This window comes from Hemiscyllium ocellatum, chromosome 31 (genome assembly GCF_020745735.1).
Source record: "Hemiscyllium ocellatum isolate sHemOce1 chromosome 31, sHemOce1.pat.X.cur, whole genome shotgun sequence".
Classification (NCBI taxonomy): Eukaryota; Metazoa; Chordata; class Chondrichthyes; order Orectolobiformes; family Hemiscylliidae; genus Hemiscyllium; species Hemiscyllium ocellatum.
Window position 1 is genome coordinate 51,341,700 of NC_083431.1, and position 17,286 is coordinate 51,358,985.

Below are 17,286 nucleotides of genomic sequence, written 5' to 3' on the forward strand. Positions count from 1 at the left end.
ATCACTGACCTTTGTGTCATCAGCAAACTCACTAACCCACCCTTTCCCTTCCTCTTCCAAGTCATTTATAAAAACTACAAAGAGCAGAGGCACAAGAACAGATCCCTGTAGAACACCATTGGTCACCGAACTCCAGGCAGAATACTTTCCATCCACAACCACTCACCATCATCTTTTGGCCAGCCAATTCCATATCCAGTCAACCAAATTTCCCTGTATCCCATACCTCCTAACTTTCTGAATAGGCCTACCGTGGGGAACCTAATCAAATGCCTTGCTGAAATCCATATACACCACGTCCACTGCTCAACCTTCATCAACTCATCTCGTCACATTCTCAAAGAACTTAATAAGGTTTGTGAGGCATGACCTGCCCCTCACAAAGCCATACTGACTATCTTTAATCAAACTATGTTTTTCCAAATAACCATAAATCCTGTCTCTCAGAATCCTTTCCAGTACCTTGCTTACCACTGACGTAAGACTGACTGGTCTGTAATTCCCCAGGATTTCCCTATTCCCTTTCTTGAACAGCAGAACAACATCCACCTCCCTCCAACCAGACTGAGGATGCAAAGATCATTGCCAGAGGTGCAGCAAGCTTCCCATAGTAACTTTGGATATATCTGGTCCGGACCTGGGGAATTATCTATCTTGATGCTTCTCAGAATTTCCAGCACATCCACTTCCTTAATATCAATCTGTTCAAGCCTATTAACCTGGTCCACAGTGTTCTCACTATCAACAATGATCCCTCTCTCTCTCTCGTGAATACTGAAGCAGAAAACTCATTTAGGGCTTCCCCTACCTCTTCAGACTCCAGGTACAAGTTTCCTCCACTATCCCTGATTGGCCCTACCCTCTCTCTGATCATTCTCTTATTCCTCATGTAAGTGTTTTCCATAATCCTTCCTGCCAAGACCTTTTCATGCCCCCTCCTAGCTCTCCTCAGTCCATTTTTGAGTTTTTTCCTAGCTACCCTGTAACCCTCTAAAGCTGTGCCAGAGCCTTGTTTCCTCATCGTTAAGTAAGCTTCCTTCTTCCTCTTGATGAGAAGCTCCTCTTCCCTTGTCATCCAAGGCTCCTTCACCTTACCCTTCCTTTCCTGTCTCAGTGGGACAAAGTTTATCCAACACTCACAACAAATGCACCTTAAACAGCCTCCACATTTCTGGTGTGCGTTCCCAATTTATCCTCCCCAGCTCCTGTCTAACAGCAGTATAATTTCCCCGCCCCAATTAAATACCATCCCATACTGTCTGCTCCTATCCCTCTCCACGGCTCTGGTAAAGGTGAGGCAGTTGGAGTCACTGTCACCGAAATGCTCTCCCCCTGAGAGACCTGACACCTGGCCTGGCTCGTTGCCTAGTACCAAATCCAATATGGCTGCCCCTCAGTTAGCCTATTGACATATTGAGTCAGGGATCCTTCCTGACATACCTGACAAAATCAGCTCCTTGCAGACCATCTGTACTAAGGAGGTTCCAAGCAAGACTGGGGAAGTTGAAGTCACCCATAACAACATCTCTGTTACATCTGTACCTTTCCAAGATCTGCTATCCAATCTGTTCTTCCATCTCTCTGCTGCTATTAGGTCTATAAAAAACACCCAATAAGTGACTGCTCCTTTCCTGTTACTGACTTCCACCCCCATACTGACAAAGTAGACAAACCCTCCTCAGCAACCTCCTTTCCTGTAGCTGTGATGTACTCACTAATTCACAATGCTACTCCCCTCTTTTTCTATCCCTCTCCCTGTTCTTTTTAAAAAGTCTAAACCCTGGAACATCCAGCAACCATTCCTGCATCTGTGAGACCTAGACAGGTTCCTTCTGAACTGAACTGGGATGGAATTCCTTGCTATTCACTCTAGAAAATGACAATGTTGTTGAGGGGAATACTGAGATACAGACTACTAGACTAGGTGGGATTGAGGTTCACAAGGAAGAGGTATTAGAAATCCTGCAAAATGTGAAAATAGATAAGTCCCCTGGGCCGATGGGATTTATCCTAGGATCCTCTGGGAAGCCAGGGAGGAGATTGCCGAGCCTTTGGCATTGATCTTTAAATCGTCATTGTCTACAGGAATAGTGCCAGAAGACTGGAGGATAGCAAATGTGGTTCCCTTGTTCAAGAAGAGGAGTAGAGACAACCCTGATAATTATAGACCAGTGAGCCTTACTTCAGTTGTTGGTAAAGTGTTGGAAAAGGTTATAAGAGATAGGATTTATAACCATCTACAAAATAATAATTTGATTAAGGATAGTCAGCATGGTTTTGTGAAGGGTAGGTCGTGCCTCACAAACCTTACTGAGTTCTTTGAGAAGGTGACCAAGCAGGTAGATGAGAGTAAACCGGTTGATGTGGTGTATATGGATTTCAGCAAAGTGTTCAATAAGGTTCCCCACAGTAGGCTATTGTACAAAATGCAGAGGAATAGGATTGTGGGAGATATAGCAGTTTGGATCAGTAATTGGCTTGCTGAAAGAAGACAAAGGGTGGTGGTTGATGGGAAATGTTCATCCTGGAGTCCAGTTACCAGTGGTGTACCGCAAGGGTCAGTGTTGGGTCCACTGCTGTTCGTCATTTTTATAAATGCCCTGGATGAAGGTGTAGAAGGGTGAATTAGTAAATTTGCAGATGACACTAAGGTCAGTGGAGTTGTGGATAGTGACGAAGGATATTGTAGGTTACAGAGAGACATAGATAAGCTGCAGAGCTGGGCTGAGAGGTGGCAAATGAACTTTAATGCAGACAAGTGTGAGGTGACTCACTTTGGTCGGAGTAACCGGAATGCAAAGTACTGGGCTAATGGTAAGATTCTTGGTAGTGTAGATGAGCAGAGAGATCTCGGTGTCCAGATACACAGATCCTTGAAAGTTGCCACCCAGGTTGACAGGGTTGTTTAGAAGGCATGCAGTGTTTTAGCTTTTATTAATAGAGGGATCAAGTTCCGGAACCGTGAGGTTATGCTGCAGCTGTACAAAACTCTGGTGCAGCCGCACTTGAAGTATTGTGTACAGTTCCGGTCACCACATTATAAGAAGGATGTGGAAGCTTTGGAAAGGGTGCAGAGGACATTTACTGGGATGTTGCCTGGTATGGAGGGAAGGTCTTACGAGGAAAAGCTGAGGGACTTGAGGCTGTTTTCGTTGGAGTGAAAAAGGTTGAGAGGTGACTTAATAGAGACATATAAGATAATCAGAGGGTTCGATAGGGTGGACAGGGAAGAGCCTTTTTCCAAGTATGGGGACGGCGAACACAAGGGGGCATAACTTTAAATTGAGGGGTGATAGGTATAAGACAGATGTCAGAGGTAGTTTCTTTGCTCAGAGAGTAGTAAGGGTATGGAATGCTTTGCCTGCAACGGTAGTAGATTCACCAAGTTTAAGTACATTTAAGTCGTTATTGGACAGGTATATGGATGTACATGGAATAGTGTAGGTTAGACAGGCTTCAGATTGGTATGACAGGTCAGCGCAACATCGAGGGCCGAAGGGCCTGTACTGCGCTGTAATGTTCCATGTACTATGTTAGATGTTTTGCAGCATTATTTTGGGGGGGTGGGTGCTTGAAGCTAATGTGGCAGGTTTGTGGGAACGAATCGAGAGGATATCAGGGAGTGATATCAGGGTGCACAAAATGCTGGAAGAGACAGATAGCATTAGAATAAGGATAAATAAGTCAATCTTAAGTTAGAGAGAAAATAATGAAGTCCAAATCAGGGTTACACTGCCTGTAAATGAATGTGCTGAAGATATTCAATGAGGCAAGTGATTTATAGAATCAGATTGCCATGTGGAATTATGATATTGTGGTATTAACAAAGAGCTGAATGAAGGCAGACTAAATGATAAATATTCCTGGACAAAAGGTATTCAAATAAGGAAGAATAGAAAGAAGAATGGCAGTACAGGGGACCTTAGAGTGTAGGTTCATAGATCCTTGAAAGTGGAGTTGCAGAAAGATAGGATAGTGAAGGCGGCGTTTGGTATGTTTTCCTTTATTGGTCAGAGTATTGAGTACAGGAGTTGGGAGGTCATGTTGCAGCTGTACAGGACATTGGTTAGGCCACTTTTAGAATATTGAGTGCAATTTCAGTCTCCTTTCTATCAGAAGGACATTGTGAAACTTGAAAATGTTCAGAAAAGATTTACAAGGATGTTGCCAGGGTTGGAGGATTTGAGCTACAGGGAGAGGCTGAACAGGCTGGGGCTGTTTTCCCTGGAGTGTCGGAGGCTGCGGGGTGATCTTACAGAAGTTTATAAAATCAAAAGGGAAATGGTTAAGTTAAATAGACAAAGTCTTTTCCCTGGGTTGGGACGAGTCTAGAACTAAAGGATGTAGGTTTAAGGTGAGATGGTAAGATATAAAAGGGACCTTTTCACACAGAGGGTGGTACGTGTATGAAATGAGCCAGCAGAGGAAGTGGGAGAGGCTAGTAGAATTCTAACACTTAAAAGGCATCTGAATGGGTTTTTTGAGTAGGAAGGTTTTAGAGGGACATGGTGCAAGTGCTGGCAGGTGGGACTAGATTGGGTTGGGATATCTGGTCGGCATGGACAGGTTGGACCAAAGGGTCCGTTTCTGTGCTGTACGTCTCTATGACTCTATGACCAAGACCATTGTAGTGCTGGAGAAAGAGGATGCCCAGAAAGATCAGGAACAGAATTACTTTGGCTGGAACTAAGGAGCAACAAGGGTGCAATATGTTACTTAATATAGTATGTAGACCACCAAGTAATGGGAAGGGCATGGGGAACAAATCTTCAAGAAAATCTCAGAGAGGTATAAATATCTTGAAGTCGTTATAAGCAGGAACTTACATTACCCATACATTGACTGGGTTAGTGGTTTTGGAATGGGGACCAAGCATTCATGCATTGGCAGAATTTGGGAGAATTGCCTCCAGCAGTATGTATCTAGTCCAACAAGAAAGGAACACTAAATAAAAAGTGAAAGAACTAAGGATGCTGGACATCAGGAACAAACACAGAAATTGCTAGGTCTGGCAGCATCTTTGAGGAGAAATCAGAGTTTACATTTCAGATTTGGTGACCATTCCTCAGAACTGATGGTAGATAGGAAAATGTCAATTTATATGCATAAATTAGGGTGGGGGAAGGGGGTTAGGATTAAACGATAGGTGGGGCTAGAGCCCAAAGAGAGAGAAGAACAGCTGGCCAAACAATGGAATGGATAACAATCTGATGAGAGTAAATAGCTGTTATTGGAGACTGTTAATGGCTCACAATGGATTATGTGTAATAGCAGACATGTGAGGACAAGGCTTGGAGAGTGGGCATGGGGGATTTCAGGCCCTAAAATTATTGAGTCCAGAAGGCTGGAGGGTCCCCAAGTGGAAAATGAGGTACTAGTCTCCCAGCTTGTACTGAGCTGCGCTGGAGCACTGCAGCAAGCCAGAGACAGGGATGTTGGCCAGGGAACAGGGTGGGGTGTTGAATTGACAGGCAAATGGAAGCTCAGGGTCATTTTTGCAGGCAGAACATAGGTGTTCAGGAGCATGGGGACTGGTGGGAATGAGATGGATCAAGTGTTTGTAAGGTATCGTTTAGGGCACAGTGATCAAAATATCATAAGGTGAGGTGACAGTGACTGCTCTTGACATCATGGCCACAAGCAACAGAGTTTGGCATCAAGGAGCCGAGTGAAACTGGAATCAATGGGTATCAGAGTAAAACTCACCACTGGTTAAGTCATACCTGGCACATAGGAAGATGGTTGTGGTTGATCGAGGTCAGTCATTATTGGACTTCCAAGACATCTCCTCAGGAGTTCCTCAGGAAATGTCCAGGCTCAACTATCTTCAGTTGTTTCAAAGATTTTCTCTCCATTATAAGGTTAGAGATGGGCATGTTTGCCAATGATTGTACAATGTTCAGCACCATTTGCGAGTCCTCAGGTACTGAAGCAGCAACATCTGGACAATATCTAAGCTTGGGCTGACAAGTGGCAAGTCACAACGGTGTCACACAAATGCCAGGCGATGACTGTCTCCGATAAGAAGCAATCTAAACACTGCCCCTTGATATTCAATGCTGTTACCATTGCTGAACTCCCCACTGTCAACATCCTGGGGGTTATTATTCAACAGAAACTTAACCAGACTCACCACATAGTACACTGACTCCAAGAGCAGGTCAGAGGAATCCTGAAGTGAGGAACTCACTTTCTGACTCCCCAAAACCTGCCAGCACAAGTCAGGAATATGATGGAATACTTTCTACTTGCCTGGATGGGTGCAGCTCCAACAATACACGAGAAGCCTAACACCATTCAGGATAAAGCAGCCTGTTTAATTAGTGTCACACTCATTAACATCAAGTCCCTCCACCACTGACGCTCATTAGCACTGTGTACCATCTATAAGATGCATTGCAGAAATTCACCAAAGATCCTCAGACAACACCTTCCAAACCCATGGCCACTTTCATCATTCCCTCCAAGCCACTCACCATTCCAACTTGGAAATATATCACTGTTCCTTCACTGTCACAGGGTCCAGGTCCCTCCCTAACAGCAGTGTACCCATAGCACGTGGACTGCGGTGGTTCAAGAAGGCAGCTTGGCACCACGACATTCACAACTAGAGACAGTCAAAAAATGCTGGCCCAACCAGTGATGCCCAAAAATGAATTGGGAAAAAGTAAAATAGGGTTTAGAACTACAGTAGAAAAGGATAGTGAGCTATCCAGAGTAAGATAATCAACTGGTCGAGGGCAGGCTTCAAGTACAAAACCAGGCCAGATGGACAAGAGGACAAAGGTTAGAGATAAAGACTGTGGCTGAACAATAGACTACATTAAAACAAAACTTCAGACACGGCCAAAGTATATTCCCTTGACAGGCAAAGGATCCCTGGATAACCGGAGAGATAGATATTAAGATAAAGAAGAACAGGTATGCTTCAGACAGGTAACTGGTTAAAAAACAGAGGTGAGAACCAAACTGAATACAGAGGTTCAGAGAATAGGTGAAAAACAAATGAGAGAAGCTAAGAGAGATGATAATAAAAGACCAGTGGCCAAGAAAAAGGAAAATCCCAGAGTCTTCTGCAAGTGCATCAATAGATAAGAGTGTCTAAAGGAGGTGTAAGCCTGGTTAGAGATCAATACAGGGTAAGGAGTGAAGGGTAACATTGGCATATGAAGAGAATACCTCACTTCTGTCTTTACGTATAAGGTATGGTCGTGATTTTAACAAGGTCAGCCAGATGGACATAATAGAATAGGGACAATTTACCTGGTCCAATCAGAGAGCCCTGGCTGACAGATTTAAACAGGAGTGTCAGAGGTTCTGCTCACTCTGAGAGGTGGCTCTGAGGAAGCCTGACTAGCATCAAATGCTATGCATCTGTAAATAAAGGGAGACTTGGTGATGGGACACCGGCCTCTGTGGAGTTATTTTAGGAATGGCCATGGTGACAAAAGTGGGAATTCAATCATGACAAGAGTTCAAAATTGATAAGGAGGAACAATTGGATAAACTCTTAGTATTTAAAGTTGATTAGGCCATTTATTGAAGGAAGTGAGAGGTGGAGGATATATTTTTAATGAATAATGGCCAAATAGCCTACTCCTGCTCCTAGTTCTTATATTTTATGTTCATTGTGGTCTGTCTGATCACCGCATCAGATTCCATGGCACGATTTCAAGGAAATGTTCTCCCTGAGCCCTGTGCAGTATTCCTCAAACTACATAACAAACAGATTATCAATGCATCATCGGTTGGCTGTTTGGAGGAAGTGCTGTGTTCAATTAGCCACTCTGTTTCTTACATTGCTACATTCAGGTCTGAAGGACCTCACCAGCTTAAAGCACTTTTGGAGGGCCAGAAGATATGATAAGCGCTATTGAAACATAAAGCGTTCTTTTTTACAAGCTCCACTAACATTGCATATTTATTTTCCAAAGGTATGCAAAATACTACAAGGAAAATGATGTGGAAATGAGAGATCTCTACAAGGTGTATGGAATTCGATTCGATATTATGGTCCATGGGAAGGTAAACCTGTCTTACTTTTGGGTGATGTTATCAAGTGAAGGGAATGAGTTTACATCAGATACTACGTTAAGGTAGTTCGAGATAGTGTGAATCTCTTTTTACATTTCCTAAAGATGTTTATCCCTTCCCAAAGCCTCTCTGAATTGTCCATTGAGGCCTCAATGAGTAGGTTAATGGTGAGGTTTCTGATGGGTCTGTTTTATTGATGGGACTCTAAGAGTCTTTTTCATCTAAAATTGGACCCAGAAACAACACAATGTGGTGTCATCAAAATAACTACTTTGAATCTTCAGTTTTCATTTGAGAGAATCAATTGTTTCAGATTCATTCATCAGTGATCATTAAGTAGAAAGAATGGCTCCAACACAGTATAAAGGGTTACGGGTTTTGGGGTCTATACTTGTTTTCTTGCATTCGGTGTCACCAACCACTCTTATAGGTCAATCGTAGGTCTCTAACTAACAAGGACAAACCTTACTGGGGAGTAAACCTAGACCTGGGATTGAACAGATAAATCTTGCTGCATTTCTCAGATGACCATTTTCTATAATGTATTCACTCTATTAGGTGATGCTCAGATTATAAATAAAATATATTAAACATTCAACAGACTAATAGAGAATTGTTTGAGACTCACAAACTGTACACCCTTCCATTCAAGCCTAGATACATGAAGGAAGAGGCTGAATAGGCTGGGGCTATTTTCACTTGACTGTTGGAGGCTGAGCGGTGACCTTATAAAGACTTATAAAATCATGATAGGATAAAATCATGATAGGATTTCCTCCCACAATCCAAAAATGTGCAGGTCTGGTGAATTGGCCATGCTAAATTGCCCGTAGTGTTAGGTGAACGGGTAAATGTAGGGGAATGGGTCTGGATGGGTTGCTTTTCGGACGGTTGGTGTGGACTTGTTGGGCCGAAGGGCCTGTTTCCACACTGTAAGTAATCTCATCTAATCTAATCTAAATAGTCAATGTCTTTTCCCCATGATAGGGGAGTTCTCTGGTTGGTATATGATTAGGAAAGAATTGGAGGGATATGGGCCAAATTCTGGCAAATGGGACTAGATTAGGTTAGGATACCTGGTTAGCATGGACACGTTGGACTGAAAGGTCTGTTTCCATGCTGTACATCTCTATGACCTTATAAATTAATTTCTAGAGATTCCCTGCTCCTTTTATGTCCCTTCACTGATATGTTGTTCTTATAAACTGGAAAGAGAGAAAATAAATTACCAATACTTATTATGAAGGAAAGGACCAATATTTCATTACAAAGAAAAATGTTGGAGATTGAAACACAAACTGAAGAGTCTACTTTTCCTTTATTCAGCAAACTGAATCACCAAGCAGCTTCGTTCCCTACATTGCCATCACAGTGTAGTGTGTACAGTCACTCTGCTGTTGCTCTGACTACAGGGTAGCTTTTTGGTCTTTTATTCTGGTCCCACTCACCTCTCTTTCTGGAGAGGTTATTTCTTGAAGTAAAGGTGAGTTAAAGCACCATTGCCCCCTCCCACCACCACCCTTCCCAACCCTTTCACACTAAACTTTCAGTTGGAACCAGATTTCCAACCATAGTCTGTAACTGACTTGGCCTTGTCTCACTTTGCTGAGGTTCTACCCTCCTGTACTCTCACACAGACTGTGTTCCTTAGTTACCAGGCATTCCTGCCAAACAGAGAATGTCAATTACTTAAATGGGATGGCTTGAGTCACTGAACCGTGCCAAGTACATTTAAAGTTCATAGAATCTCCACCCAGATATAATATTAACACTCAAATCATCTTCACAAGGCACTCCTTCAATCAAATGTCTTCCCTTGTCCTGGTATATGAATGTTGGCCTATCAGGTCATTTAAAAATCACTCTTTTATTAATTTTACAAAGCTTCACTTGCCAAGGGTGCATTTCACTTTTCTTCAGAACAGCTATAAATGTCCTCTGGTCAAAGTAGTCAGTCTCTGGTAAAATTTACACTAGTTTGCATGTGCACTAGAGTTTGTATTTAGTTACTCACCTTGTTTGATGGTTTTATTTTTATTTTAAACAGGCTGGTAAATTTAACATCATTCCAACCATGACAACTATCGGTTCTGGAATTGGGGTGTTCGGAGTGGTGAGTAAATATACGCAGAAATCTCAAAATTAGAGCCTGATCATTTCAGAAAATTGTCAGGAAGCACCTTTTTACATGAAAAATAGTCAAAATCCAGATCTCATTCCTCTCAAAGGGCTATGAATGGTAACGGGCTGGAGTGAGATTGAGGTATAAAGTGGATCTTTCCAGGTTGAGATTAATAGATTTTCTCTGGTGAGAGAATATAGGGAAAAAGGATTAAGTGGACGTGAGGTAGGGTTTGGCCCACATTTAATTGAATGGTTTTTTTTTAGATTAGATTCCCTACAGTGTGGAAACAGGCCCTTCGGCCCAACCAGCCCATACTGACTCTCCGCAGAGTAACCATTTCCCTCTGACTAATGCACCTAACACTATGAGCAATTTAGCATGGCCAATTCACCTGACTTGCACATGTTTGGACTGTGGGAGGAAACCGGAGCACCTGGAGGAAACTCACACAGACACGGGGAGAATGTGCAAACTCCACACAGACAGTCGCCTGAGGCTGGAATCGAACCTGGTCCCTGGTGCTGTGAGGCAGCGGTGTTAACCACTGAGTCTGGTGAAGCTGGCTTGAGGAACTAAATCATTTTCTCTTGTTCTTACAATGAGGAAGGTAGAGGTAAAAAATAATGAAGTTGTGAAGAGCAATTCTGTTTATTTCATGATAGTCTGCAACTGGAAGGTGGGCACTTACGGAGCAGTGGTAGTGTCCCTACCTCAAAGCCAGAAGGCCTGGGTCTACAGTAATATGTAATAATATCCCTGAATAGGTTGTCTCAAATATTTCTAAAGGATAATGTTAACTTTGGTCTTTGGTGTACAATGAATGGTCGAGCGATGCCTGGTTCTATCTACCTCCTCTCCCACTGACTTTTCCATCAGGTTTTAAAAAGGGAAAATGGGATGCAACATATACTCCCCAACCAAATGAATTTTATACAGAATTAAAGCCTTCCCCTTTGCATTTTCCAGATTATGAAGACCATGTCATTGTTTTATTAAAGCAGAGCCATACATTTATTCTTTCTCAATGTTTTCTCTTTCTCATCTTTTTCAAACTACTTTTCCAACATCACACCTGCAATTCCTCCGAATCTCTTCTGCTGAAATTAGAACAATGATACTCTGCAATCCTGTACATCCTGGGGCAGGAACAGGAACTGCCAGCTACTGGGAGCTTAGAATCGCGACATTGCCTCTCTTCCTCCCTTCATCAGTAGTGAATACTTTCAATAGACAATCAACCATCAAATGGGCTACACTTGCAAATCTTTTGTCAAATTTTACTCCTTTCAGAGTCTTTGCCTCAGACGCAGAATCCCTACAGTGTGGAAGCAGGCCTTTCGGGCTATCGAGTCCACACCAACCCACCGAAGAGCAGCTCACCCAGACCAGTCTCATGTCTGATTCCCCATGGCTCACCTACCTAGCCAACACAACCCTGGGAACTATGGTCAATTTAGCATAGCCAATCCACCTAACCATCACATCTTTGGACTGTGGGAGGAAACTAGAGCATATAGCAGAAGCCCTCGCAGACAATGGGAGAATATGCAAACTCCACACAGACAGTCGCCCAAGGCTGGAATCGAACCCGGATCCCTGGCGCTGTCCCAAGTTCCCCAAGCAACAGGCAACTAGAATTTTTTTTATTTCACCAATTTACTTTATTCATAAAAATTTGCTTTGCATATATACATTGTCACAAATGCAGTTTGGTTCTATTCTGTAGCCTATCAAGGAAACAAAACAAACATTTCAGTTTGACTCTATCCCAACCAACCAAAGGTAGCCACACAATACTATATTTACATGTACTGGGGAACAAGCAGGATCTGAGAACTGGACAGACCCCCATTTAACTTCAGCAGGAAGATCTCAGACAGTTGCCTCAAGCTTTAGTGCATCCCTCAGCATGTAGTCCTGTAGTCTGCAACATTCAGTCACACTCAACTTGTTCTGGAAGACCAACAACTTTTCGGCAGACCAAAGAACATATCTATGGTCATTGACATTTGTGGGGACAGCTATTGGCACAGTGGTTAGCACTGCTGCCTCAGAGCACCAGAGACCCGGGTTCAATTCCCGCCTCAGGCAACTGACTGTGTGGAGTTTGCACGTTCTCCCTGTGTCTGCGTGGGTTTCCTCCAGGTGCTCCGGTTTCCTCCCACATTCCAAAGATGTGCGGGTCAGGTGAATTGCCCGTAGTGTTAGGTAAGGGGTAAATGTAGGGGTATGGGTGGGTTCCGCTTTGGCGGGTCGGTGTGGACTTGTTGGGCCGAAGGGCCTGCTTCCACACTGTAAGTAATCTAATCTGTGTGAAAGGGAGAGAGTTCACGGTGGTTAAAGGGTAATTATTCCACCTCTGAGTAATGGGAGTTGTCACTGAGACCGAGGCTGCAGAGGGCTCTGGACACTGGTTCAAATCCAATAGGATGCCTGTTTGTCCCTGACATTGTACAATGTAATTAGAACTCTTATTCTTGACTGCAGCTCATTTGGAAGAATGTCCTCTGAATTTCAATTCTCTGAGGAAGGCAAGAACAAATCACATTTTCTCTGTCCTTACAATTAACTCGGGGATCTTGGATTAGACTATGGAACCTGCCAAATCCAGGGGCTGAAGCTGCCACCTTTTGAAGCTGGATGTAGAATCTTAGTACCAAGAGCGTGAATACTTTTGAACAGTGTAAACTATTCTTTTCTTTAAAGGCAACCCTTGTGTGTGATCTGGTGTTGCTCCATGTGCTCCCGAAACGAAACTACTACAAACAGAAGAAGTTCAAGAATGTCGAGGGAGAAGCCTCCGCATCGAAACCAACAGAAGTGAGTGAAGAGTAATCAATCCCCAGTTCACCAAACTCAATGAAAGACCCATTCCATTTCATTTGATTTACACTGAGAAAACCACAGGGCGTGAACATGACAGCACAGTGCAGGCCCTTTGGCCCTCAGTGTAAAGTGTGATTGATTTCCCTATTGTTGCAGCATTAACCTCACAGCTCCAAAATGGTGCCAACAAAATCAATGACCGATGTATCCACGTGAGGTGCTTTGTGCAGGGCTCCATGTCAGCACAAGCAAGGTCAGCATTGACTGGACCTGGGAAGAGCAGGGCAGAACCCAAGATCAATCTGGGTGCAATGTTACCTTGGTATCTGGGTAGGCACTGGCTGGCTGGGTTAGCTGCCCATGATTGTGTACCAACTGGACATTGAATCTGTTTTGTTCCCATCCTGCTCACTTTCACATCCACTGGCAGTGCCAATCTTGCCCTACTTTGAGCTTTCAGCTGCTGGCAGATTCCACCCCTTTTTGGGAAAGTTCGCCATATTTCATGCTACTCAGGCACTTGACAGGTCACCAGTGAATCTTCACTCAAGGACCCCACCTCCAACGGTGGAGTTCCCACCCACTGAGGGCTGCCAGCCAATCAGAGGTGGGCTCTGCTGCTGGTACAGCATCCAGCTGAGGCTCCAGATTGAGCAGGGGGCACCAGGCAAGGTGAGGAATGGATGGGGCTGGGGATCATGGGGGTGGGATCAGAAGGTTAGGCAGCAAGGGCAGGAGGCGCTTCTCAGTGTCGCCACCTCCTCCCATCCTGGTGCCAGGTCTCTGGACCAGGTACCTAGTGCTTCTGCCTGAGGAACCAGCTTCCTCCAACTGCCTACAGCCCACAGTGAGACACCCACCGTTGGGTTAATGACATTAACTGCCCCATGAAGGCCTCATTTGGAGGGGCAGACAGACCATCCAGGCTTTCCTGCCATGGTCTTCATCTGAGTGGCAGCAAAGGAAGTGTCAGGATCCCCAAGTGTTACCCTCCCACTTAATTAAATGACCCACTCCCATCACTGAACACCCCACAGAGAGGGCACAAGCCCATTGTTCTTGGCTGAAGGTCATCAAGTCCTACAGCACAGAAAAGGCCCTTGGGACCGTCCAGTCCGCACTAACATAACTACCACTAAAGGTGCACTAATCCCAATTTCCTGCACTTATCCCATATCCTTGAATGCTGTGATATTTGAAGTGCTCATCCAAATATCTTTTAAAGGTTGTAAGGTTTCTGGTCTTCCAGTCCATTCCAGATTCCCACCATCTGCTGAGTGGAAACGTTTTTTTTCCCAAATCCCCTCTGAATCTCCTGCTCCTTATCCTAAAACCATGCCCTCTCATGATTGATGCCTTAACCTAGAGGGACAGATGCTCTCTTTTCACCCTGTCCGTAGCTGTCACAATCTTATGCACCTCAATCATGTTCCCCTCAGTCTTCTCTGCTCTAAAGAAACCAATCCTTGCCTATCTGGTCTCTCCTTATAGCTCAATTACTCCATCCCAGGCAACATCCTGGTGAACCTCCTCTGTATCCCCTCTAATGGTATCACATCCTTCCCATCGTGAGGTGACCACAGTACTCCAGCTGTGGCCTAAGCAACACTCTGTATAACTCCAACATTACCTCCGTGCTCTTATACTCTATGCCATGACTGATGAATGCAGGTGCCCCAATGCCTTCTCAACTATCCCAGTCACATGCTCTGCCAACTTCAGTGTTGTGTTAATAATTGCCCTAAGATTGCTCTGTTCCTCCAAGCTACCCAGTGTCCTACCATTCTTACACACTCATGTTTTTTCTTCCAAAATGCATCACCTTGCACACATTAAGGTTAAATACCATCTGCCACTGGTCTGCTCATCTGATGAATCTATCCACCTGCAGCCTACAGCCATCTTCTTCGCTGCTAACCACCCTACCAACCTCGGTGTCATCTGCAAACCTGCTTATGATTTCCCCCACACTTTCCTCTATATCATTTACTGATATCATGATAAGGGTCCCAGTACTGATCCTGGTGGTACACTGCTGGACACCAGCCTCCAGTCACTCAAACAGCCTCGGCCTTCTGCTCCTTGTGATCTCACACTAAGCCAGTTTCTGATCCATCTCACCAAGTGTCCCTCAATTCCATGTCCTTTAACCTTCTCAACCAGTCTCCCATGTGGTGGATTATTCCAGATTATTAGTGAATTCAAATTATACCATCTGCATTGTTTGGATTCGAACCCAGGTCCCCAGAACAATACCTGGCTCTCTTGATTAATAGTCTAGCGATAATGCTCAAGGCCATCACCTATGATGGATGGGACATGTTGCCACCACGGCATATAAGAACTGGTGAACACCCTGGGAGCTTGGGGAGGATGGTCCCACCTGATGAGACATGTTGTGGCTCCCTGAAGAAATTCTGACTCCAGAAACCAGGAACACCTCCATGTTGATTAGATTACTTACAGTGTGGAAACAGGCCCTTCGGCCCAACAAGTCCACACTGACCCGCCGAAGCGCAACCCACCCATACCCCTACATTTACCCCTTACCTAACACTGCGGGCAATTTAGCATGGCCAATTCACCTGACCCGCACATCTTTAGATTGTGGGAGGAAACCGGAGCACCCGGAGGAAACCCACGCAGACACTGGGAGAATGTGCAAACTCCACACAGTCAGTCGCCTGAGTCGGGAATTGAACCCGGGTCTCAGGCGCTGTGAGGCAGCAGTGCTAACCACTGTGCCACCGTGCCCCCCCCCCCCCACTTCTGATCAAGAGCCCCCAGCCACTGAGGTATTCCTAATTGACCCTGGTGATCTCTGACCCCACTGACCCTCCGTGCAGGCCTTGTAGAGAGTATCTTCTCGACTGCTTCAGTCTCAATGACCTGCATCTCCACTGTGTCCTGGAAGAAAGGGTATGGTGCCTCCAGTGTTTATAATGAGATCAGCAAGATGGACCTCATAGAGTAGGAGTTCCCCAATTCAGGCTGTTAATCTGGTCCAATCGGGGAGCCCTGGCTGACAGATATAAACAGGAGGGTCAGAGGTTGTGTTCGCTCTGAGGGCTGGCTCTGAGGGAGCTGGATCAGGGTCAGGTACGATGATGTGTAAATAAAGGGTGATTTGGTGATCGGATACTCGTATATCTGGAGTTATTTCAGTGCCATCTCTTTGGGTGATGTAGCTAGACACTGAAATGATTAAAATGAGCTGGAGCACAGACGTCTTATGTGGCCATATGTGAACAGAAGAAGCTCACATCAGGCCCAATACCCACTCTCGGGGACTATTAAATGTAAATTCCACTCTCCAGTACAAATATTTTTTTAAAAACTTTGGTTACAATTAACTCAAAATGTGGGACTTATTATTGCCTCCCCCATTAATTAAACAATGTTATTGGATCTTCTTTCTGAAACAGACCAAAGAGTAACAAAGGGAAAACACTCCTTTCCATCCAAAAGAGGCTCCAAAACAGAGTGAGTGCAGACGAGAGAATTGGGCCTCGTTGACATGAGGCAATGTCAAGTTCCAAACCAACTGACAACACTTCGCAGGAACATCCTTGAAATACAGACTGCTCAACAACCAATGAGGAAAGAGCACTATTTCTTCAGAGAACACTTCCCATCCTTCACAGAACTTCATAAGGGACCACTCCAGGCATCTCCACATCAGCTTCACAGTCTACAAGGCCCCAAGGTGGACTTGATCGTCATAGCAACGATTTGTTCTCGGAGATGAGGCCGCTGGTACAGGCGCACTCACTTCACAACATTCCATCCTAAGCACTGCTCTTTATCACTGGGTTTCAAGTCTGCAATTGTTTATCTTAGTGTCCACAGTCATGAGAAATTATGTGACTTGTTTTTAATAAAAAAAATTCAAATCAATCAAACTTTGTTCAGTTATTTATACACATAGAAAATGAGGGCACTTTTAATGAGGCTTTATCTGAATCTTCACACCAACAAGGACAACAAATCCGGTGAACCCTGGATATCGAGAGATATACAGGATTGAATAAAGAGAAAAAGGGAGATTTATGGCACATACCAACCGTTCAAAACAGCAGAAGCCCTAAAGGAAGATAGAATGCACAAGGGAAAACTTAAAAAGGAAATTAAGAGAGGTAAAAGGGGACATGAAGTTTACTGGCAGTTCAAGTAAAGTGAAAGCCTAAGCTTTTTATAGGTGCATTAAGAACAATCAGGGGAAGGGTACGGCCCATAATGGCCATCGTGGTAATTTGTGCTTGGAACCAGAGAACAAAGGTAAGGTTGATTTAATTCCAGAC

The 17,286-nt window shown here is 44.3% G+C and overlaps 1 protein-coding gene across 1 annotated transcript in view; it reads left to right on the top strand.

The window, feature by feature from the left end:
* Positions 1–16,844, top strand: part of p2rx1 (purinergic receptor P2X, ligand-gated ion channel, 1) — a 103,344-nt gene extending 86,500 nt beyond the window's left edge. Inside the window, exons 9-12 of the mRNA XM_060848080.1 lie at positions 7,935–8,025; positions 10,082–10,147; positions 12,866–12,979; positions 16,411–16,844. Coding sequence (XP_060704063.1) covers positions 7,935–8,025; positions 10,082–10,147; positions 12,866–12,979; positions 16,411–16,422 — 283 coding nt within the window. The 3' untranslated portion in view covers positions 16,423–16,844. The remainder of the gene's footprint in view (positions 1–7,934; positions 8,026–10,081; positions 10,148–12,865; positions 12,980–16,410) is intronic.
* The last annotated feature ends 442 nt before the right edge of the window (positions 16,845–17,286 follow it).